At 36.6% G+C, this 23,761-nt stretch overlaps 1 protein-coding gene across 1 annotated transcript in view; it reads left to right on the forward strand.

The window, feature by feature from the left end:
* The window catches only part of LOC132556259 (disintegrin and metalloproteinase domain-containing protein 10-like), a 34,810-nt gene that overhangs the window by 4,294 nt on the left and 6,755 nt on the right, over positions 1-23,761 (forward strand). The window contains exons 3-13 of the mRNA XM_060220642.1: positions 2,215-2,336; positions 3,230-3,410; positions 5,346-5,445; positions 6,886-7,140; positions 12,930-13,085; positions 15,191-15,383; positions 15,898-16,073; positions 16,542-16,734; positions 19,402-19,576; positions 20,048-20,152; positions 21,205-21,292. Coding sequence (XP_060076625.1) covers positions 2,215-2,336; positions 3,230-3,410; positions 5,346-5,445; positions 6,886-7,140; positions 12,930-13,085; positions 15,191-15,383; positions 15,898-16,073; positions 16,542-16,734; positions 19,402-19,576; positions 20,048-20,152; positions 21,205-21,292 — 1,744 coding nt within the window. The remainder of the gene's footprint in view (positions 1-2,214; positions 2,337-3,229; positions 3,411-5,345; positions 5,446-6,885; positions 7,141-12,929; positions 13,086-15,190; positions 15,384-15,897; positions 16,074-16,541; positions 16,735-19,401; positions 19,577-20,047; positions 20,153-21,204; positions 21,293-23,761) is intronic.

Genomic DNA, 23,761 nt, shown 5'->3' on the forward strand with positions numbered 1-23,761 from the left:
AGGAGAGGGTTTTCTACCTTCAGCTATGAAATTTAACATTAAAAATGTCCAAAGCCAACTTAGTTTAGTAATCGGGAAGTGTAACCACAAATAGTCTAAAGTTTGCCCGTTATCATCAGTAGTGGACGGAACAGAACAGAAACTGAGAGAAGAAAGAAGCATAAAAAACATAAATGTCTTGAAAGTGGCCATTGATACCGGAAGTATATATTGCAATATTAGAAACAAATAATATTCCGGAACATGTTATATTCTGGACACACGGGAAAAATAAGGTAAAATGATTATGATAATGACATTCTCAATGCCACGTCAACACATAAAAGGTCATTAGGGCCATCAAACGGTAAAATACACAGCGATCTAAAAAGGAAACAAGAGGCCCAATGTCACCAGAGGAATATATGTCAATAATCTGGAAATTTTATAATGTTGTAAAAATGTAACAACACTTGTGCAGGACCGTGTGTAAAACATCTGTACCAAGTTTGAACATGATCCAGCCAGTGGTTCTTCAGAGGAAGTTCAAAATGTCTTAGCCAAACAGAGGCCAATGTGGCCATCTTGGCTGTTGGTTCATGCGAAGAAGATTTTTAAAGATTTACCTAATTCTATCCCCTTTCCCCCCTCCTAGGGCTACACCCTTTTTCTTCGCAAACTTGAAGCGGCTTCCCATGGGGATGATTTGTGCCAAGTTTGGTCAAAATCAATCCCCTAGTTCTTGAAAAGTCATTTAAAGAAGGATTTTACATATTGCTCCTTTTACACCCTTTATGGGGCCCAAAGGGGACATTATCACTTTTTTCAACTTAATTTCATATGCCCTTCACTAAGAGATGTTTTCTACCAAATTTGCTTAAAATCGGTCAAAGTTGAATTTTCGACCCTTTTTAGCGCCCCCTAGTAGGGCAGTTTTTGACCCGATTTTTTTTTATTTGCAAACTTTGTAGACCTTGCCATAAGGACCCTAAATATGAAATATGAATTAATCTGACTGTTGGTTCATGAGAAGAAGATTTTAAAGATTTACCTAATTTTACCCCCTTTCCCCCTTCCTGCAGCCCCTATTGGGGCCACGCCCGTTTTCTTCGCAAACCTGAAGCGGCTTCCCATGGAGTTGCTTTGTGCCAAGTTTGGTCAAAATCAATTCAGTTGGTCTTTAAATAAAAAGTCGAATATGTGAAAAGTTAACGACGCACAACGACAGACAAATCATGAGGGAAGGCTCATGGTGACCTAAAAATCATCAAACAAACGAAAAGGTAAAAGACAATTGCTTAAAGTTTTAAATGGTTATATTATCTCAAAAGATTAAAATTGTAAGTCATAGTTTATAGTACAGCATATTTAAGTTTATGTGACATCTTCACAGAAACAAATGTTTTCGTTAGGTTAATTCAAGTACCCATCAAATCATCGATATATACCTGTAATACTTAATATATGTAAACTGCTTTTACATGAAGTCTATACTAGATATGCGTCCTTTATAGTGACTTGATCAAGAGAGATTCTATCATTTTAAAGCGAATTGCACATTTCATTGCTCCAAATTGTAACAGGAGGAATAATAAGGTGTTTTAACGCTCTTAGGCAGCTAGTACATATGACCGTTCCATATCGTAACTAGCGTCAAAAAATTCTGATATCAGAGAAAGATTTTGCAGTGTTGAAGCAGGATATATTGGATATAAGGGCAATAAAGCCTACATGAAACATAAGTGATGGAAAACACTTCACAATCAGTTATTTCATCAGCAGGAAAACTAAAACAATAGATTTAAGAGGCAAGTACTACCATTACATATTGCAACAAATACAGCCCTGTCACGTCGTCATACACAAAAAAATAAGGTTCTAGGTATCAGTAATCAACACTTTCGAACCTTAACATCACTGACGAGTCTTTGAAGGACGAAACAGCTATAAAGTGCATATTACTTCATTATCTGGTTCCAATATGTCTAGTTCTAAATTTGTATCATAAGATGTTATTCGCTTTCATATTTCGATACAAACATCACTGACGAGTCAAAGATGGAGCAAACACCTGTATAAGGCAATAATTTAGATATCTTATATATAATTCAAAATCGGTATTGAGATACGGATAATAAAGAACCTATGTTGTATCTTTATCTACATTTTACTGGTACACAGCTGATGAATATGCATAAAATGAAAATAACTTGCTCTCCGACTCATCAATTCCAGAGACTTTGAGTTGGAGCTGGTTCCAGATGACTCCATATTTACGTCAGACTTTAAACTACGGCATCACAATGGATCGACGTACCCGGCGGATATATCGTTTATATATAAAGGAAAGGTCAAAGGTCAGTTATATCGATAATTACACTTAATATTACACTGATACATGTAAACAAGAAATCACCATTAACTGTATTGTCCAAGGTTGACGTCAGTGGGCCATTTGGTTTTTCAGACCAGTCCAAAAATCAGTAGGCCACGATTAGCGACAAATGGGAACTTACGTATGGTATTTCGGAAAGATCACCCGGTGGAAAATGATAATAAACTTTCATAGCCAAAATTCAAGATGGCTGCTTGACCACTGTTCGTTTTGATGATCCTAAAATCAAACCAGCACAACTAAAGACAAAGAAAAATCCAAAGATTAAAGAAAGATCCATCTAGTGCTTTTCCAGAAATAAAGATAACAACCTTTTTACTGACAAAATCCTAGATATCCGCCTTTCGAATGGTGTTTTTTTAATCGTTCCCTAAATAGGACATGGTAAAAAGAAGATCCAAAGGGAAATGACTTAAGAGATTTGATCTTTCCAGTCATATCTCAAAATTTGTTATAGCTAGGTCACCTGAAGATGGATGTGGTAAAAGGTATAAAACTACATACTGATTACATTAGCAATGAAACAAAACGCGGATTTTTTTAGAGGGGAGGGGATGGGTGGGGGTCTAAGTATACAATTTAACTTTGTTTCAAATATATTTTGGGTATTCCTCTGTCGTCTCCCAGAACTTGACAATTTAGGACTTTATCAGCATCGACGTTACTGCAAGGGTCGAAACAGTTGTATCGTACAGTTTCACTCATTTTGGCTCTACTTTAATGCTATTAAATTTGTGTTGAAAGGTGTTATTCAGTTGTGTCATGAGTACAATCTCAAATGTGTCTGTGTCCTTGAAAAATCAATACATATTGTTCGTGTATGTTTATAAGTAACGTTATATATTTTGTTATCAGGAGAACCAACGTCCCATGTACATGGCAGTGTACTAGAGGGAGTGTTCCGCGGATTTGTGATAACCGATGACAACACTATTTACCACATTGAACATGTTCGGAGATTTTTTCCGGTTGGACATCAAACACCATACCACTCTGTCATCTATAGGAGTGACCATGTTAATCTCGACCCATACCGGTCAGTACCAATTATCATTCTGTCACCATGTACTAGTTGGAGGCGAGCATGTTCCGAATCCTATGTTATATTTTTAAGAAAGACTTCCTTCTGATACATCCGATATTATTATCACACCTCGGCAGAATTTGGTTCGCAAAAGAACTGAAGGAATGCATATCTTGTAGAGATGTTCTAGCTTTTGTCCAGGTTTTATTTTTGTTTTGATCTGCAGTATTATTATTTCATCAATATTAATGCATTGTACCTGCTTAGTTTTCCGGCTGACATTAACACTAGATTTCATTCGTTAATAACTTTGAGAATATAAATGCATTTGTCTAACCCTGGTAAAGACTTGCAACAATATACCGCTTGGGTAGAGACAACATATCTTTAGCTCGATCGGTTAAGCGGGTCACAGGTTAGAATCCTAGAGGAGGCTTTGAACGAAATAATGAACGTTGATATATTTGCTAAAGAGAAATAAGTCAATAGCATTAAATCATCGTTTAAGTTCCCACTGGAATGATGACTTATATAACGATATCTTAAGGAGACAATATTTAGTCAGTTTGTTTTAATATTGAAAAAGTAATTGTTCAAAAAATCACATTTAAGTTTTTTTTTATTCAAATGGTTACCGTTTTATTAAAGCAATCCCAAAAATAGTTCAGAATTGTTTTCATGAAATTGAATTGTTGAACACTGTTAATATAGTCTTAAGGGTTACAAAAGTCCATAGTTTGTATATCTCATTGTTTACTGCAATGGAAATTATTATTATTACTATCTTAACGGCCCGTCATCACATGTAAGTTCATTAGGGACATCAGCTGGTGAATAAGACAGCGATCCAAAAAAGGAAATCAAACATCAAACAAACTAAAAGGTAAAAGACAAATGCTAATGGTTATATTATCGCAAAAGTTTAAAATGGTTAGTCATATAGTTTATAATAAAGACCAACATCTTTCAGATAACCTAAAATGTTATTAATCTCAAACGGGTCTTTCTTTAGACTTCTTACGTTACGATAAAGATGTCTTGAGAAGACAAAAGGTCAATGCAATCCAACAAAAATTTTTATCGAGGATTATCCTCGCCTATCAACATATATGAATGCGTAAGGCATATAAGGCCAATCCGAAGATGGGCAAGGACAACTTCGTCTCGGTGATTGTCTCTATAGCATGGAGACCATTTGTTTGATGATTGGTTTTACGGAGTGCAATTCATTATTGGTATATTGATTCCATTCCTTCTACCACTGAGCTATTATAATTGTTTGATTTATGGTTTAAAATCAGTAAAGTGAAGCTGAAAAACAACAGTTGGTAGCGATAAAGCTTCCTTTGTGGAACATGTGCCCAGGTACCCAGCAAAAAGCAATACAAAAGTTAAAGACAATTGAATCGTAGTCTATTTTGGATCTAACAAGAGCTCTGTCCAAAATGTTTTTCAATCAGCTCCCCAATCAATGTGGGACCTCTCCTTTAGAATATTCAGTGCCTTAAGGCATTTGGCTTTAAGGTATTTTATATGTGGAAGGAACGACAATTTCCTGACGAATATTACACCTAATAATTTCTTTTACTCAACAACCGGAATGGGTACACTACATTGTTTTTTTTGTTTTGTGGTGAGTTTCATATTATGTCATCATTATATGACCACATATATCTGAAGATAAATTTTGAATTCATATGTAAAATCACTCAATACATATTCACAGATACACATTTATTCACAAACACTTAATTTGTGCCCATCGATACATCATACGTATTCATAAATACATAACATATATTCATAAATATCCTGTGCATAATAACTTACTATTTATCTCTAAAAACATAAAATGTATACAACGATACATAATACATATTCATAAATACATTACGCAAGCAAGGCTTTTTTGTACTGGCAGTTTTTCGGTTCTTTTCACTTCGACAGGCATCGTAGAGCCGCTGGGGAAGGAACATGTGGCGTTGACAGACTCCGACAATGGATGGAGAAGAAATCATCTCCTCGAACTGGAAGTAACTATCAAAAGGTAGATTTGTATCTTGTTACAATTTATGGAAAATTGACAGATACCTATATCAAATATATAAAATCCTTATCGTAATCGCATACAGGGTTTGGCTGCTTGTAACGTCAACATTTATTATATGTACCATATTATTATTCAGGTTCCATTTTCAAAATATAATATTCCAGTATTTCCGAGTTTGGGAAATTACCATATAAAGCGACTGCATTTGTTGATGCCTAGCAACGGCCCTTACAAACAGACCTTAGATGTGCGATTTTAAAGATATCTTATGCTACATTATTATTGCTGATTTTTTCGGTCGATTCATTGAACAGCTGTATTGGTTACGAAAGTTGTAGGGCTGATGTAGACTATGTATGTTTAAAAGAAGATTATGTAGATGATATTCTTCTATAACTATGTCTTCGGTCTTCTTTTTTTTCATTCTTTTAAAGATTTCTTTTTCAATTTGTTTCAAATTATTCCTCGGGTATTTTATCATACTTTCAGTTTAATTTGCCATTTGCAAACTGCGTGTCGTAAATATTTCAGCATATAAAGTATAAAAAGACATAGATACTTTCCACTCAATGATCTTTGACTTTCAAAGAAATCTGTCGAGTCATAGGATATTTTACACATAAGCTTTTTATTCTTAAGTGTGATCTTTGATCCACTGGTTTGACTGATGACCACTTCAATGTACTGAGGTATAGAAGTATGTAGTAGATACGAAATCAAACCGTAGAACTAAAACTGAAAACATTATATTTTGTACAAAAGCATTTTTTTTTTGTTCAAAAGTGACAAAGTGTGACCATTGACTTTATCGATGCTGTAAAAATACTAAAATAAGAGTTAATCTTTACGGGGAATAGAAATGATTCACAAATACACTGCATCATAGGAAATTAGATCCTTTTGAGAAATTGATTAGTATAAATAATCAAAAGAAATAGATGGAAATGTTCAAGCATACAGATCAGCTTAAAACTGGATTGGAAAACAAGACAAACATATGAAGCAAATGTTTGAATTTTTTTCCCGTCAGTAGGTTTTGATATGGATACTACTGGCCTCGAAAAGTAAAAACATTGAATTGTTTTAAGGTTGAAACTGTTGACCTGAGATAAATGCTTCATTTGTATTTCTTTTTAAATTATAGAAATAATTGACGATTAGTAGTCTCACCTTTAAACATTTTACTTGTTTTGTCTGTATGTTAATGAACATATTGTCCACCTTTGTGTACATTTCTCACTATCTCTCTAACAACAGGAACATTTTTGGAACTATGCAGATTGTTCAAATACCACACAAGTAAACAGCACTTTTCAATACAAAGTCAGAATCAGATATAATAGAGACAAATAATGAATTAAACTATATTTTACAGCAGTTTCGTCCTTCTTGACATCGTCAGTGATGTAAATATATTACTGCATGGTACTGTTTTAGGCGGGTAAATACAGTAAATCTGTTAATAACGACAATGGTGATCACCTGACGACCACAGACCGTGCTAGAGCCGACACGAGCGGTAACTTAGAGGAAATGCCACACAAAACATTACCAAGTAATGGGCGACGGACAGGTGGCCGTGTTAGACGAAATGCTGCAAAGTCCGTAGATCGTCTCGGGGCACGGAACACCTGTTACATGTACCTGAGATCCGATCCAGTGTTGTGGAGATATATCAAAAGGCAGGGCGTGGTAAGTTAAATGGCCTAAACATTAATCAAAATGGAATAAATACATGAAATGTATATAAATTTATAACAGGCATACATGCAATAATTGATGTTCAGGATTCTAAAGTTGGCGTTTTCAGCAATGTTAATTTCCCATAGATGTTGGCCTAAAGATTTTTTACCCTTCGAGACCTTTAACTGATGGATTTTCTTTGTGCCATCAAAGTTGGTTCCCTGACATTTAATAAAAAAAAAAAAAAAAAACGATGACGTACTTGTCTTCTTAACTAATAACGTAACTAATTCACTAAACTAAGAACGCCGATTGTCACAAAACAGATCAAAAATAATTATTTTACCGAAATAGGAAAGTTTGAACCAGTAACTAAATTCTAAACCGTAAGTTTACCGCCAGTATCACTGATTTTGTGAGAAAAAAAGTATTTTTTGTGAGCAAATGCCATCTAAAATGTCTTCCATATTCAGACAACTTGAAATTATTTAACATATGATAGCTACACCTCTCTTACCCTCATTCTGCCTAAAGATCGAACGCTATTTATGCAAAGTATTTGGCTCTGTTGTGTATTACCTCAATGACTTCTTGAACGATAGTGGACATAGTAGACCACCCTGTTCCACTCCATATCTTCATGAACACATGTGCCTTTCCTAATAACAATCTCTAACACGAATACAAGTAATGCCGACATCTTCTTGAATGATTTAAGACCTTAAATACATAATAGTATATGACCAATAGTTACTATACAAATCTTCCAACAATATATTATATTCTCAAGGGATAAAGAAACACAGTGACATTCAAAAACAACTCTCTAGGTTACAGTGCACGTGGTTCTGTATCGAATGTTGTACTATTGTATTGTCTGACGATATATTCCGGGTAAAGGAAGAAACGGGAAAACCTCGTGCACAGCAGTGTTTTGACATTGAGTTACACTGCTCGTTAAATCATAAGTTAATCTTGATAGAGACGCATCATTTTCCGATATTTTGATTGATTTCCGATAGCAATAAACAACGGCACGGCTAAAGGAATTTAAGAGGGTGCAGGCCATAGCGATTATTATGCAATGTCAAAGGTAAATACAGTTTGTTAAACATTTTGGTGTCCATATTTGCACTGTAGATCGTCTTGTTAGACGTCTAAGGAAAACTGGGTCGGTTGCTGACAGAACTAGGTCTAGGCGTCAGAATGTGACGTCACAATGGTAGGGCAGGTTTATTCGTCTTGCGCATTTGCACAATCGACACCTCACTTCCGCTGAATCAGCCCTTCATACCATAGGTACTCATTACCCTCCTATCAATGCAAAAACTGTAAGGAAACAATTGCGGGAAGTTGGTCTGCGGGCACGTCATCCGTTTGTATGTCTTCCCCTTATCGTCACTCGTCGCCAGAGCGCCGTATGACTTGCTTGGCAGCACATTCCCTCAGAATATTCCTACTGAGGCAGTGGAGGCGAGTCCCGGTTCATCCTGTTTCGAGTAGACGTTCGACGTGGTTTTGCCGACTGCTGCATATTAGAGACGGATAGGTTAGGGAATGGACCGGTTATGGTGTTGGGAGGCTCACATGGAGTGAAAAAACCACTGGTTGTGGTAATGGGTACTTTAACTGCCGCTAGGTATATCGATGAGATCCTCCGACCCCAAATTGTCCCGACATTGTAGCGAAACATCCTCACATTCCAGCAGGCGCAATGCAGCGAAAATCCGTCGCGACTTTCTCATTTACAATAATATCTACCCACTGGACTGGCCGCCATACAGCCCCGACCTATTCCCTATTGAGCAGTTGTAGGATCAGCTGGATAGACAGGTTCGACGATGCCAACCTCCCCCTGTTACTCTTGGACGAATAGGCCAACATTCAAATGAGGAGTATAAATTCTCTCATAAACTCCGTGCCTAGGGCTGTGGAGAGTGCGAATGAGGCACATATCCGGTATTGACTAGCCAGCTCCCTGAGTCAGTCGATTTTGATTTGAGATTACAGTGTTTGTTTAAATTCCCTTCAATTACTCCTAAATCACTAACCAGATACAAATAGTTGATTTTGCAGTTTGTTCTGTATGATTAAATCTTCATTGTTACTTATACTCGACGTCTTGCTTCAAAATTTACCCTGCGTTTCTTTGTCTCTTGGGTATATCCCAATATCATCAATTGTTCTTTTGACATTACTTTCTACATTTTCTACTAAGACGGAAACTTCCAATATCTAATGCAGAACCGTTGTCACAACGAGAGGTCGTTGTGTATGTACCGGTTGTAAATTTGCCTTTAGGGGAGACATTAAAACCAAGAGATCTGCTTGAAATATAATACTTCCCGAGCGCAATCAATTGTACCATGTTTTTAAAGCAGACGGCAATTTCTTTATTGATGATCAAGAGATCGGTATGTGTGCCAAGTGTTTTAAGAATTATCGGAAAAGAACATCAAACCTGAATGTCAAAACGTTGATGTTGATGATCCAACATGGCGAAATATTTGACTATCATCCATAGAAGATCGATTTTATATCCAGTCTTCCCACGCAAAATGTAAAAAGTGTTTAAATCGAAATTCAACCATACTGCAGATCACTTTCATCAGAAGCTGTGGTGTCCTTGGAATCCTATATTGGTCCGCGTCATCTCGTAGGAAATGATCTTAACCCAAATGGTAAAATCCGCACTGACGAAAGAAAAATGTTGACTTCGCATCTACCTTCCAGGTCAAAGAAAATAATCTTTTGGAGACATCACATAGGCTATAAAAGTAGGAGTCTTCTTTTACTCTGCGTTTCTCCTCTCTGATGATACAGATTGTACAGTCTGGACTGGTTTGACCGGAAAACAGTTCCTAAACATTCTTTCTGATTGTTCATCTTCTATTTTACGCTGATATTTACATTGGAATCCGACCGCATAATATCATCATCCCTACAATGCGGTTTTACTTCCACGCGAGGTACCAATGATCATTTGGTTAGACTTAAAACCTTTGTGCGCGAGGCTTTTCTAAAGAAGGAGCACTTGGTTGCGGTTTTCTTCGATTTGAAAAGGCTAAAGGCACCACGTGGAAATACGGCATAATGATAGATCTGCACGATGTATGTATTAGAGGTAATCTACCAATTTTTGTTTCAAATCTTCTATTGATTTTGTTCGATTTCCGATGTTTTTGTCAAAACATTATCCTCTTCAATGGAGGGTGCTCGATGTCAATGACTTCATTACATACTATTAATCTAAGCATTTGAATATTATTAAAGACAACTACAACAATGTTTAAATCGACTCCTAATTTAGGCATATGAAAATTGAAAAAATGTAAATTTTCACAAGCAAAACCAGTTTTTTGGGGGCTGATTGTGCCAATTACGGAAACAACAAGACAATCCAAATCTATCTCTTTGTGTCGTACCAACCCCTTTCGTTTACCAAACAAATTCTTCGGTGTAATATTCGGCAGGAACTTGTCGTTTCTGCCAAGTAAAAAATACCATAAAGCCAAATGCCTCAAGGTACTGATAATTCTAAAGGTGGTTGGGGAGCTAATAGAAAAGTTGTTTCTTAAATAATAAGACACTGTTCATCATCAGGGTCTGCGGCTCGCTCTCGGAGCTTTTAAGAATACGCCTACAGTAGGTCTCTATGTAGAGGCTTACGAACATTACTATATAGCCGTCGAAATAATTATGCTTTGCAATACACCATTCAGCTAAAATCAAATCCCTCAAATCCTACTTTTTCACTTATATTTGATCCAAAATATTAAACCTTGTTTCAAAACAAACCAAAAACCGTTCCACCATTCGGTATTCGGATTTCCGCTCTTATTGATATTGACCAAATTCAGTCATTTGGAACGAAAAAATTCCACCCTGGCTCTTGAATTCACTTTTAAGTTAACTTTTCACTTCATGAAATGGTTATATCAGACACTGGCAGTTGCACCTTTCGTTCATCCTTCTCGAAATTGCAGTTGCGTGGTTACACAAGATGAAGTGTATGGATGCTGGCTACCGAACAACACCTTAATATTCTCGGCGGAAGCGCGAACTATCTACCTCGCTCTTGAATATATGCAAAGAAACAAAATAATGAGAGCTATTATATATTCAGACTCTCTTTCTGTACTACATTGTCTTAGCAAAAGAAATATTTTCATTCGTAGTACATAATACTTTATAATGAACTTGCCTTTAACTTTCGTATTGCTTTTTGGTTGATTCCTGGGGACATAGGAATAGCAGACGAAGAAAAAGCAGATCGTGCCGCAAAGGAAGCTTTATCGCTACCACCTGTTGTTTTTAAACTTTATTTTACTGATTTAAAATCATTTATCAAACAATTGAGGAATGATATCAATATACCAATAAGAAATTGCACTCCGTAAAACCTATCATCACTGAATGGTCTCCAACCACAGCGACGATGTTGTCCTTGTCCGTCTTTGGATGGACCATACATACCTTACGAAATCATACATGTTTCATGGCGAGGCTAATCGTCGGTGCACAGGGTGATTATTATTATTATTTCATTGTTGTCATTGAGGCACTTGTTAGAATATTAACAACCTGTTACAATAGAATCACATTTATGTTAGAACGAGACGCAAATGATGGAGCGATGACTACCAACATAAAATGAATGCGCTCCCTAGTGTTTACAACAGCTTAGCTCAGCGTATGAAAAATGAGCCAGATCGTACAGGAAGCGCCAAGTCACTATTTGTCAAACAGGATGCTACTACGGATAATTGTGACTGCCCTAAGTTAGTGATTGAATACATCTCGACAACATCCGGTGGAACATACCAAATGATATTGGCAGCCCTCTACACAAGTCAGCACCTCAGCGATGATGACGACTTCGATACCTGGCTCTATCGACACTCACGAGACATTGTACTATGTCAGATCCACTCCAGGCATAACAGTACAATGGATTCAGCATGACAACGCCGATGTCATTTATCCCATAAAGAAGCATTATTACTATGCAGGGTACTGCATGCATTTGGAAAATAGAACGTCTTTGCATCCAAAAGTCAAAAGTATTAAGACGAACATCAAGTGAAGTAGATTTCACTACCAACAGTCATCTTCAAAGCATTAAGTATTGTCGACTTGGATAATTAGAACTACATTTCTGTACGACGATGCCAAACACTGACATGGTAAATCAGATTTTAGGACGAATTCCGGAATCCAGATTAGGTGGTTTAATATGTAAACCAACGAAACTAAATGACTTAGTTCTCTTGTTAGAATATTGATTCAGCCAGTTTTGACATGAACGTGATGGTCATTTTGAAAGTTGAAATATCACTTTATTGGGTTATTAGTGTAGGTGACAGTAGTCCCTTTGTACTAATAAAACTATGTGTAAATCCAATCCAATCTAAAACAGATTTTCCCTTTTTTCCTTAACAAGCACAAAGCAATATTGTCAATCAATTTTAATTACTTTGCACAAGACTCTTAATTACTATGTTTGGACATTTTTTTTTTCATTTTTGGCACAAAAACGTGACATATTCTTGCGTATGTACCTGTTTGGACCTAACTTTCTAAAATCACTACAGGGGCTACCAATAACACATACATGCTGTTGTATTTACTACTTAGGCAATTTCGAAACTGCACCTTTCTGGTGATTAGAAATGTTTTTAAAAAATCGCGACAAATGATATATATGTACACAAAGATTGTCATATTGCCTGTGCGACCCAAATGGCTTGATTATTTTGTATTGACTTTTGGCAAATTTCTTTTATATGTTTTTGAAGGATGATAATGCAGCCAAGAATGAAATACTGGCGATGTTCGCTAGTCACGTGTCTGCTATTAATTCCATCTACACGGATACCAATTTTACATTATACCCAGGGAATCCAACCAACTACTACTACACCGGAGTCCAGTTTCGAGTTCAGAGGACAACGGTAAGTATCCAGCGTTGTACAGACTCACAAATGAATAGCATTTTTTCTTGTATACGTTTTTAAAATTAAGCATTGTCGTTGATGCCAAAGACCACGATTGTTGAAAACAAGGAAATCACAAAACTTAACAAAATTTCAATTATTTCAATACATTACAATATATACTGGGAGAGACATACATTGATAAACTTCGACGTGTCGTGTTTTGTTTCAGCAGGGTTATTCGTTGTCGTCATAGCATTACCTTCCTTGATTTCACTGACTAAAATCATTAAAATGAGATAGTTCGTACTTTTGACAGTTTTCCTGTTTAGAAATCTGATATTATATTCCTATAATTTATCTGGACAAACTTGATATCCTGGTCATCCGTGTGCCTCAACAAACGCTATTCAGTGTTGATCCATGAACCTAGACAAACATGATCCGCCGATCATTTGTTGACATTGACAAACGTGATCCGTCGGTCAATGTGTACCAGGACATGTATTCCCGCGGTCATCTGTGTTCCTACAAAACATGATCCGTCGGCCATCTGCGTACTTAGACAAACTTGATCCAGTGGTCAGCTGTGTAAAAGTAGAGCGTGCTGCAAGAACAGCGTTCATTTTATTGATTTAAACCCGTTTGTCAGACAGCTCAGTAGCAGAAGGAATGGAATCAATATACAGATAGCAAATGCCGAAAAAACCTATCATCGGCCAATTGTTTCCATGCTATAGAGACAACCATCGAGACGAAGATGTCTTTGTCCGTCTTTGGATTGGCCTTACGTACCTTAAACATTCATATATGCTGAAAGGCAAATATAATCTTCGGTGCATAGCATATGATGAACTATTGACAGTTTAAAAAATGGACTGCAATGACCTTCTCTATATCCGAGAGTTTTTTTTATTGTAATGTTTCAAGTCTAAAGACCCCTTTGGAAACTTCAGATTAATAAAATTTTGAAAGATGGTGGTCTGTATTATAGGATATGATTCAGCATGCTGATCTTATGTAAAGTATAGCTATGAGATTTTTAGTATGAGTCTTGTACCTTTTAGTTATTTTCTTTCGGGGTCGTTGTGTCGTTCATCAGTTGATGACTATTATGACTTTTTTGTTGTCGGGCCGTTTAGAATGTTATAATAATGATAATCTGTGTACCTAACAAATGTGATTCCAAGGTCACTTGTGTACCTCGACAAACGTGATTCCGCATTCACTTGTGTACCTAGACAAACGTGATTCCGCAGTCACTTGTGTACCTAGACAAACGTGATTCCGCGGTCGCTTGTGTACCTCGACAAACGTGATTCCACGGTCACTTGTGTTCCTCGGTCACTTGTGTTCCTCGACAAACGTGATTCCGCGGTCACTTGTGTACCTCGACAAACGTGATTCCGCGGTCACTTGTGTACCTCGAGAAAAGGTGAGTACGCGTTCACTTGTGTACCTCGACAAACGTGAGTACGCGGTCACTTGTGTAACTAGATAAACATGATTCCGGGGTCACTTGTGTACCTCGACAAACGTGATTCCGCGGTCACTTGTGTACCTCGAGAAAAGGTGAGTACGCGGTCACTTGTGTACCTCGACAAACGTGAGTACGCGGTCACTTGTGTAACTAGATAAACATGATTCCGCGGTCACTTGTGTACCACGACAAAGGTGATTCCGCGGTCACTTGTGTACCTCGACAAACGTGATTCCGCGGTCACTTGTGTACCTCGAGAAAAGGTGAGTACGCGGTCACTTGTGTACCTCGACAAACGTGAGTACGCGGTCACTTGTGTAACTAGATAAACATGATTCCGCGGTCACTTGTGTACCACGACAAAGGTGATTCCGCGGTCACTTGTGTACCTCGACAAACGTGATTCCGCGGTCACTTGTGTGAACAGAAAAACGTGATCCTTCGGTCATGTTTGTTCATAGAAAAACAAATATCTTTGTAGTCTGACACACTGTAAAACGTGGCAAAAAGCGTTTAAAGACTGCTTATTTTTTTCAAAGAGTTGACATAAGTAAGCAGATTGAATCACTTATTATGCTATCCAGGGGCTAAGAAGTTACATGACATGGTGATCTAGACTACATTGTTATTTATTTTAAAATAGGTGATGACTGACCAGTCTGAGCACTGCAACAATTCCATGACTAATGGGTTCTGTAACCCGGATATTGACGTCAGTAATTTCCTCGATATGACGTCAAGGGAAAATCATGATCAATTCTGCCTTGTCTTCACATTCACAGCCCGCGATTTTTCCGGTGGAACCCTGGGACTGGCCTGGGTTGCTTCTACTGAAAGTACGACAAGTACTCTTCTTCTGGGGAGTATAACGAATGTGCCAATAAATTGTGAAATTATGAAATGAAAAGCAGTGGTATTGAATCAATGGCAAGCAACGACTGATGAACAGAACGTTTTAAATGACAATCAGATATCTGATGAATTTATTTTGAATTTGTGAATATGCCAATAAATAAAAGAGAACATGGAGTAAGCGACTTGAAACAAAACACGAAAACTTTAAATATAAAGTCTCGAAATACTGTTTAACTTCTTTGTTTCCGTAATGAAACTGAATTCTACCTTTATTTGTCTTTATTATTGTTCAACAATAACATCTCTATTTACAAAACGCAAGTCATTGATCGGTTTAAACAATCCAACATAAAGTTTCCAAAACGATTTTAAAAAATTGGCTTCCCTCACTTAAAGGATGTTGTGTTATCAGCCGTTTATTTTTCAATCATAAAGTCTATGGAGCATGCTGAAGGTATAGATAACCTTTTATATAGGACCTCTTTTTTCGGATAGATTCAGCCGGCGGTATTTGCGAGAAGAATAAACCATTTCCGGGAGAGGACGGGCGGACAGTCAGCAAGAGCCTTAACACGGGGATAGTCACTATCATCAATTACGGCAAGCGTGTTGTCCCAACCGTGTCTCATTTGACCTTCGCCCACGAGGTGGGGCACAATTTTGGATCTCCTGTAAGTTATAATGAGGAATCATTTCGCACTTAAACTATCTATATGTACTAATAAACAAAGAATAATCTCCCTTTCATTATAATTCTACAATTTTTCAATCAATGTTTTTAGTTTTACATACATTTGTTGGCATGATCTTGATGATATCGCGTTCAAAGTAAGCATTTATCTACCCTGTATTTTTTCTTTCACAAGTTCAAAAAATGAATGAAAATTTTGCAATTATCTTAGTAATCTTTTCGTGGTTTTATTTTCCATATAGAAGCGTTTTAGAAATGTTACATATAGTAATGCACTTTCATTGTTTAGTTGGCATATCTTCAATAACATTTGTGTCTTCTCATCTCGCATGAACAGGATCACATATGAAGTTTCCTAATTAAGTTCTGAATCTTGAATTAACATATCATAAATTCAGATTGTAAAGGATATGTCCTTTAAATGTTGATGTAAATATTTTATTATTAGCATGACACTGGTATATGCGCGCCCTACAATACGCAGTATCCAGGGGCCTCTAACGGAAACTTTATAATGTACGCAAGTGCTACACATGGAAATCTACCCAATAATGACAAATTCTCTCAGTGTAGCAAAGACAACATGACACGGGTGCTACATTCACTACTAGAGGGGACATTTAAAAAGAACTGTCTACACAGTGAGTATTACGTACCAAAGTCTCTGAAGTTATTGTATCAATGTTAGATGATGTTGTTAAGAACTCATCATACATACATTCAAAAAGAGAAGCATATGTCGTCTAAAATTTCTGCTTACACTTTTCAGTGTCTTGCTATCTTGCCTCTCAGGAACAATTTGCTATGTCTATCGCTGGTGAATATTAGAAGTTTGATGGGTAGGAAAAATGTATTTCCACTGAGTATATTAGTATCGTCAAGTCTGTCCTGTTCAAATATGTAGTAGATAGATGAAAATACCTTCGATCTCTGCGTGGCATGCATATGGAAATAATCGCATTTTCCCATAGACATAATTTTAGTGTCGCGCCCAGCGATTCGTGCCGTATTATCTTATCCAGATTAATAAAATTATTCTGATGTTCTTCCTACTTTTAACTTCTATAGAAAAAGTACAGTGATGTTTCGTCCTTCCTAAACCAATAGACAGGACAGAACGCAATGTCTCTTTTATTTATCACAATTGAATTTCCCCTTTTAGCCGAGGTACTCGAGGAAAAATTGTGACTCTTTTAGCGGGGGTGTTCGAAGAAAATCTTGCTTTTTCCTGTAAGACACGGTTTTCAGGGACAATCTGTTTTCCCCTTTCAGCCGTGGTGTTCAAGGACAATAAATTATATAAAATGAAATTGTGTGCTTTGTTTCAATGGCTGTTTTGTCCAGTTGATTTGCCCAATCACCAGTCTTTTAATTCTGTCTTTGTGTGTATGTTTTAAATTTTCTTTCTTTTTTTTTTATCTTACTTTCTAAGCTATTGTTTTTTCAATTGTCATCATCCTCACGATTCCCATTTTCTGAAGTCTTCTTTACCTCCGTCGCTTTTTAGGCGTCAAATAGTTTCACCATTTCATCGTGACGGGTAAACATTTGTCAAAAACGTGTAAGGGATTTCCTTTTCAGTCCGGGTCCTTTTGGCTATCAGTTGCTTTCGAGAGCGCCCCCTGCCGAGTTGGCGTAGCCGCAAATTATTCACAAACAACAGTTGTCGACAAATACAGGTTTTATTTGACACAGTTCACAAAGGACATTTCTACAAATAATACTCTCACAGTAGACATTAAGTAGACAGTATTTGCGTTGCTATTGGGAGTACGCCTCTAGGTGTGAAATTATGCGTAAGTTAAGTAATGCGCCGGCAAATTTGGTGTTACTGGCCTAAACAGACTTGGCAGGTGCAATGACGGCGTTACGCCCGCATTACGCCGGCGTCAGTAACAGCGTGTCTTTAAAAGTACATTGGCAACGCAGTGTGAGGCACCCACATCGCCGTTGACTATCCCTCTTTCGCCCGTCCCGTGATATTCTTAACCGGCGTCCTTGGCAACCTGTCGCCAATCTCCCGGCGCCCGCGTTGCCCCTTACGCCAAACCCTGACGTCTTCGCCAAACTCTATACCTCAGCGATATACCCGGATTTACTGGCGATGTCAGTTTTTCCTCACTGCGTTACCATGTGCACCGTATTCATGCCCTGTTGCTCACCAACTATCCTTGTGTCCTTTATCAGCTCCAGCGAATGAGAGAGACTGTGACACTGAAATTCCGGCCTTATATACCCGTAGGTTAACCTCAACAATGAGGACGTACTCCCTTATCGTTAATAAAGGCGTATGCTATATGAATTCAATTCAATTACAAAAGCTCGTGCATGGACAAAAGGTATTACGCTTATATACAGAGCAAGGCTACAATACGTTACGCTCAAATGATTCACAGGTAAATCGATATACAAAAACAAATAAATATTAGCGTGCACTGAAATAACAAATGTTTTTACAATTAACATCAAAATTACGAGGACCATGACATAGTGCAAATTTATATAAAGCACAAAACATTACAAACGGAACCTTTTCTTAACTGGCCTACACTCGTGATATTTTGATGGAATGTGCCTTCGATGAAGCCCGACAAAGCTGTAAAAACGTCGACCCATACTTAAGGTTACATCTTCAAACGGCTGCTTTTGATTAACTAAGGGACATACAATCTTATTGTTTAGTTGGTCGGTTGTTGGTATAAAACCGCACATAGCTCGTGAATGAAATAACCTGGACCCGTATTCAAGGTCACATTGCTCGATTTAAAAAAAATAAGGCTTCCTTTTAGCTTTTATGTCACCTCGATTCGTGTTGTCGACTGCATTGAAATGTCGGGTTATTTTATTACCTCATTTGCTTGGCTGCTTTGGTTCTCTGCTTCCTGCTTTAGTTTGTTTCCCTTCCGTTTGCTCCATCTATTTTGATTTTCTCCATCCCTTTGGCTACTTGATTCGACAGTTTTTTTCGAAATACCTGTATTCTTCGAGGTTTATTATAATTTCATCCACGTTTTCAAGGCTACGTTTGTTGTTGCTGTATGGATTGTGTCAATACCACTCTACCTCGTCTTTATTCAATGATGTCTTGCCTCTTTTTAAAGAAAAGTAGAAGTTACTTTCCTGCTTTTGTTTTCTTTTGACGCCGTTTTCGTAACAAATGTCTTAGTTTCAATGCCTTCCTTAAGGATCGATTGCGGGACCTCGAGCTTATTAGTCTCGTGTTCAATTCGAGCTTAAACGAAAAATAATCTCTAGCCGAGAAGTCAATTGCGACTGGATTTTCACAGCCGTTACATGTTGATTTCCAGACCAGGAAGGATCCTTCTGTGGTAATGGTATCGTTGAGGAGGGAGAAGAATGTGACTGTGGTTATGAAGACGATTGTGACGAGATATGTTGCAATCCACGTCACGAACCAAGCAAAAGTACAGATTGCACACTCCGAAAAACCGTAAATGGCATCAATCACATTTTGGTTTGCAGGTAAGTAACGAAATTAATTGTAATCCAAGTAGGTAATATTGTATTAGAGGCTAGACTCGCATGGAAACTGATCATTTTTGACAGTTTTGCCTGCCTGATTAAAAAAAAAACAAATAATGGCATTTAAATGAGTTCGTGATATTTCAACTTCGTTATTATCATGTGTTCTATGATGTCAGTTTTGTTGTGGTAAGCAGATTGGATTTGTTTTAACCAAAATATGGCCTAAAAAGTAATATATTTACATCGCTTATAGAGTATATGTCATTGAACATGTGTTGGACGACCTGCGTATTTGTGTTTTTCTGTTTTATATGTGAAATTTCCCTTGCCAGTTTCTTGTTGTAAATGACTTCTTCGATCGTCGATAATACATGTTTCTTCCTAATAATTCTTGCTGTTTGATAAGGCCTGTTGTGTTGATGATGATATTATCCGTTTATATCCGTTGCTTCGATTCTTGCTTTTCAGTCCATCACAGGGCCCGTGTTGTACTCCTGCTTGCCAATTCATCTCCTTGGGCAAGAACAAGACTTGCCGGGCGTCATCTGACTGTGTTGACGCATCACAATGTCCGTATCCTTAATTGACATTTTTAGATAATTATTCTTATTATCATGACATTATTAACGGCCTGTCAACACATAAAAGGTCATTCGGACCATCAACCTGTAAAAACACACAGCGATCCAGAAGGGAAATAACATCAAACTTAAAGATAAAAGACAAATGCTAAGAAAATTAAATGGTTATATTATCATAACGTTTTTTAAAAAAAGAGACTTCGTTAACCTTTGTCCTTATTGACAGTAAGACAGTAAATTATTTATTATATCTATTGAGCAACTTTGTTCTTCCCAACGCAAGTTAATGATAGTTTAAAGTAAGATCCTATCTGGTGCATTTTATTTCATTTGTTGTTCGTTTTTTAATTGATACCATCAAAGTAACTTGTTCACACTCAAGTCTGATGTTATATGATGGTAAATCTTAGTATTTAGGTCACCCAACACCAAAACTCAGGGTGACCTATTGTGATCGTCTTTTGTCCGGTGTCGTACGACGTAAACTTTTAACATTTCCGACTTTTTCTGTAAAACTCCTGAGCCGGTTTCAATGAAAGTTTACCAAAACAATGCACAACAAAATCGTAATTTATATGAATTATATTGAATTAGACACACATCAGTTTTATGATGTCGTAATTTGTTCCATTAACTTCGATTTACTGTTTAAACGATCGGAAAATTGATCTCTGCAAGTTAGACACCTAAAACTTAATGGAGCACAATGTGTATGTACAAATAACAAAGGTGTACCAAAGAATGTTAATGAATTGCAATTGTAAAGATAAATGAGAATATCTGCATGTTAAAGGAATCGTATTATTGATCCCAAGTCGATAAAAGAGGAAACAGATAAACATTTAAAGGATATGTGGTAAAAACACCACATGATCATTTAATTTTTCATCGATAATATCGGCCACAACAATCTAGATAGATATCAATGAGCTTTTCTCATATAAAAACTTATTGAATTGTCAAAACACCAGACATGGTAACTTAACATTATTTTATTTTTCTGCATTAGAACTCTGATGTATAAATCATCTTAACTAAGACTAGCGGTGACTCGGCGAAGTGTCCACCTGCAAGGAAAAGACCGGATATAGTAACACTGTGTAATGACAAACTGGCTATTTGTCAGAATGGGGTAAGCCTTTGTGTTGTAATGTCTACCAGAACTGGGTAAGCATTAGCTGTAACAATGTATTACTTATTCCCAGAGAAGATGACAGAAGTTGATTATGGGTTAACTTACTATAGCTAGTATGAACTGCCGAGGTTTATCAGATAACATGAAAAGAAGGGATATATTTCATTTCTGCAGGGAAAGAAATCATGACATTTCAGTATTGATAGATACTCATTCTAAAGCATCTTCAGAACGGCAGTGGAAACATGAATGTGGTCTGGATTGCTATTTTTGTTCTCATACAGGAAACAGTTGTGATGTTGCTATATTGTTCAAAAATAGTTTGGAAAAAAATACATAGAGTTTTGTCCGATGAATTTGGAAATTTCATAATTCTTGACATAAGTATTCAAAACCAAAGAATGACTCTAGGATGTGTGTATGGTCCAAATAGTGATTCGCCGGATTTTTTTTTTTCATCGTTTAAAAAGGAATGTTTGTCTTTTTGATAATGACTCGGTAATTATTACCGGAGTTTTTAACGCTTTCATGTCTTTCGAAAAATATACTCGCAAATATATGAGAGAAAACAATAAAAATGTTCGGCTTGCTATAATTGATACTATGGACGAACTCGACTTAATAGATATTTGGCGAATTCAGCAACCAGATACTAAACGGTTTAGCTGGTTTAGGCCTAGTGGAAAACGTCGTCGGCTTGATTATGTTTTGGTTTCCTCTGACCTTCAGCCCCTGGTAACTTTCTCCAACATAGGATTGAAATACCAATCCGATCATGCACCAATTATTATTAAGTTAAAGCTACATAATCATGAACGGGGTTGGGGAACTTTGAAGTTAAACAATTCATTACTATTTGATAAAACGTATACCGATATTATTAAAACGGTTATTAACCAAGTTCTTACAAATTATGCAGTGGATGAAATAGTTGATAATAATTTCGACAACACTCGCTTTTCAGTGAATGATCTTTTTTTGTGGGAAATGATAAAATTAGCTATATGGGGCAAAACTGTTTCATATGCTAGTTGGAAATAGGAGAAAAAAGAAAAGAATGGGCAAATTAGAATCAGAAATATTACAGTTACAAAGTGACCCTTTGGCGTTTGAAAATCAAGAAACAGCTGTAATTTTTGAGGAAAAAGAAAACGAACGTTCTAATCTACGAGAAGAGAAAGTACGGAGACTGATGATCAGAGCAAAAGCTAGGTGGAATATGGAGGGCGAAAAATGTATTAAATATTTTTGTCATTTAGAAAAGAGAAACTTATTCCTAAATTAATTCTTGATGATGGTTCTGAACTTGTAATTATTGAAAACCTTTTGGAAGAACAAAGACTATTTTACGAAAATTTATATAATGCTAGATACCCTGACATAACCGAAGACCAAAGTGAGGTTTTTTTGTAATGATAATCCGTTTATTAATAAACTTAGTGAAGAAGAAAAACAATTTCGTGATAGTGACGTCACTGAAGCAGAATGCGCGAATACTCTTTTTAAAATGAAAAGCTGTAAATCACCAGGTTTAGACGGCTTTAAAGTGGAATTTTATAAGTTCTTTTGGAAAGCTTTAAAACGTTTTCTTATTAATTCAATTCAATACAGTTTTGAAACCAAATAATTATCTATCACTCAAAAGCAAGGCGTAATAACAAGTTTACCAAAGCCAAACAAATCTAAAGACTTTTGAAAAAATTGGCGACCATTTTCATTACTGAATGATGATTATAAAATCATAACTTCAATTTTAGCTAATAGATTAAAAAGGGTCTTGAATATAGTTATCAGTGATACACAGAAGGGTTTTCTTAAATGTAGATATATAGGCGAATGCACCCGGATTGTGAATGATTTGATCGAAAAAAGTGAAAAACAGAATATTTCAGGAATTTTACTTTTAATTGACTTTGAAAAAGCTTTTTATACAGTAGAATAGAAATTCCCTGATAAAATCATTGGTTAAGCTACTTCACAATGTCGTAACTAGTTGTGTAATAAATAATGGGTTTTGTTCAAACTTTGATATGAAGAGGGGTGTTCGTCAGGGAGATCCTCTCTCGCCGTATCTGTTTATTCTTGTAACAGAAACGTTAAGTGCCGCTTTGAAGTATTCTCCTGATATAAATGATATTAAAATAGACGGAACGTAGATTTTGGCGAGTCAGTATGCGGAAGATTCTACATTACATCTTGATGATGAAGAAAGATCATTGAAAGAGGCATTAGATATCTTAGGCTCCTTTGGAAACTGTACTGGGTTAAAAGTTAATTATGAGAAAACGGAGGCAAATTTAAACTTCTTGGTATTAAATATGATCTTAGTAAAACAGACACAACGTTTGTTAATTACGAAGAAAAAAATCAAAGAAATTGAAAGTATATTAAAAATTGGTCCCCAAGAAATCTCACCATAGCTGGTAAAATCACAGTGATTAAATCACTTGCATTACCTATTCTAGT

This window comes from Ylistrum balloti, unplaced genomic scaffold (assembly GCF_031769215.1).
Source record: "Ylistrum balloti isolate Yb309-2 unplaced genomic scaffold, AGI_CSIRO_Ybal_v1 Utg370556, whole genome shotgun sequence".
NCBI lineage: Eukaryota > Metazoa > Mollusca > Bivalvia > Pectinida > Pectinidae > Ylistrum > Ylistrum balloti.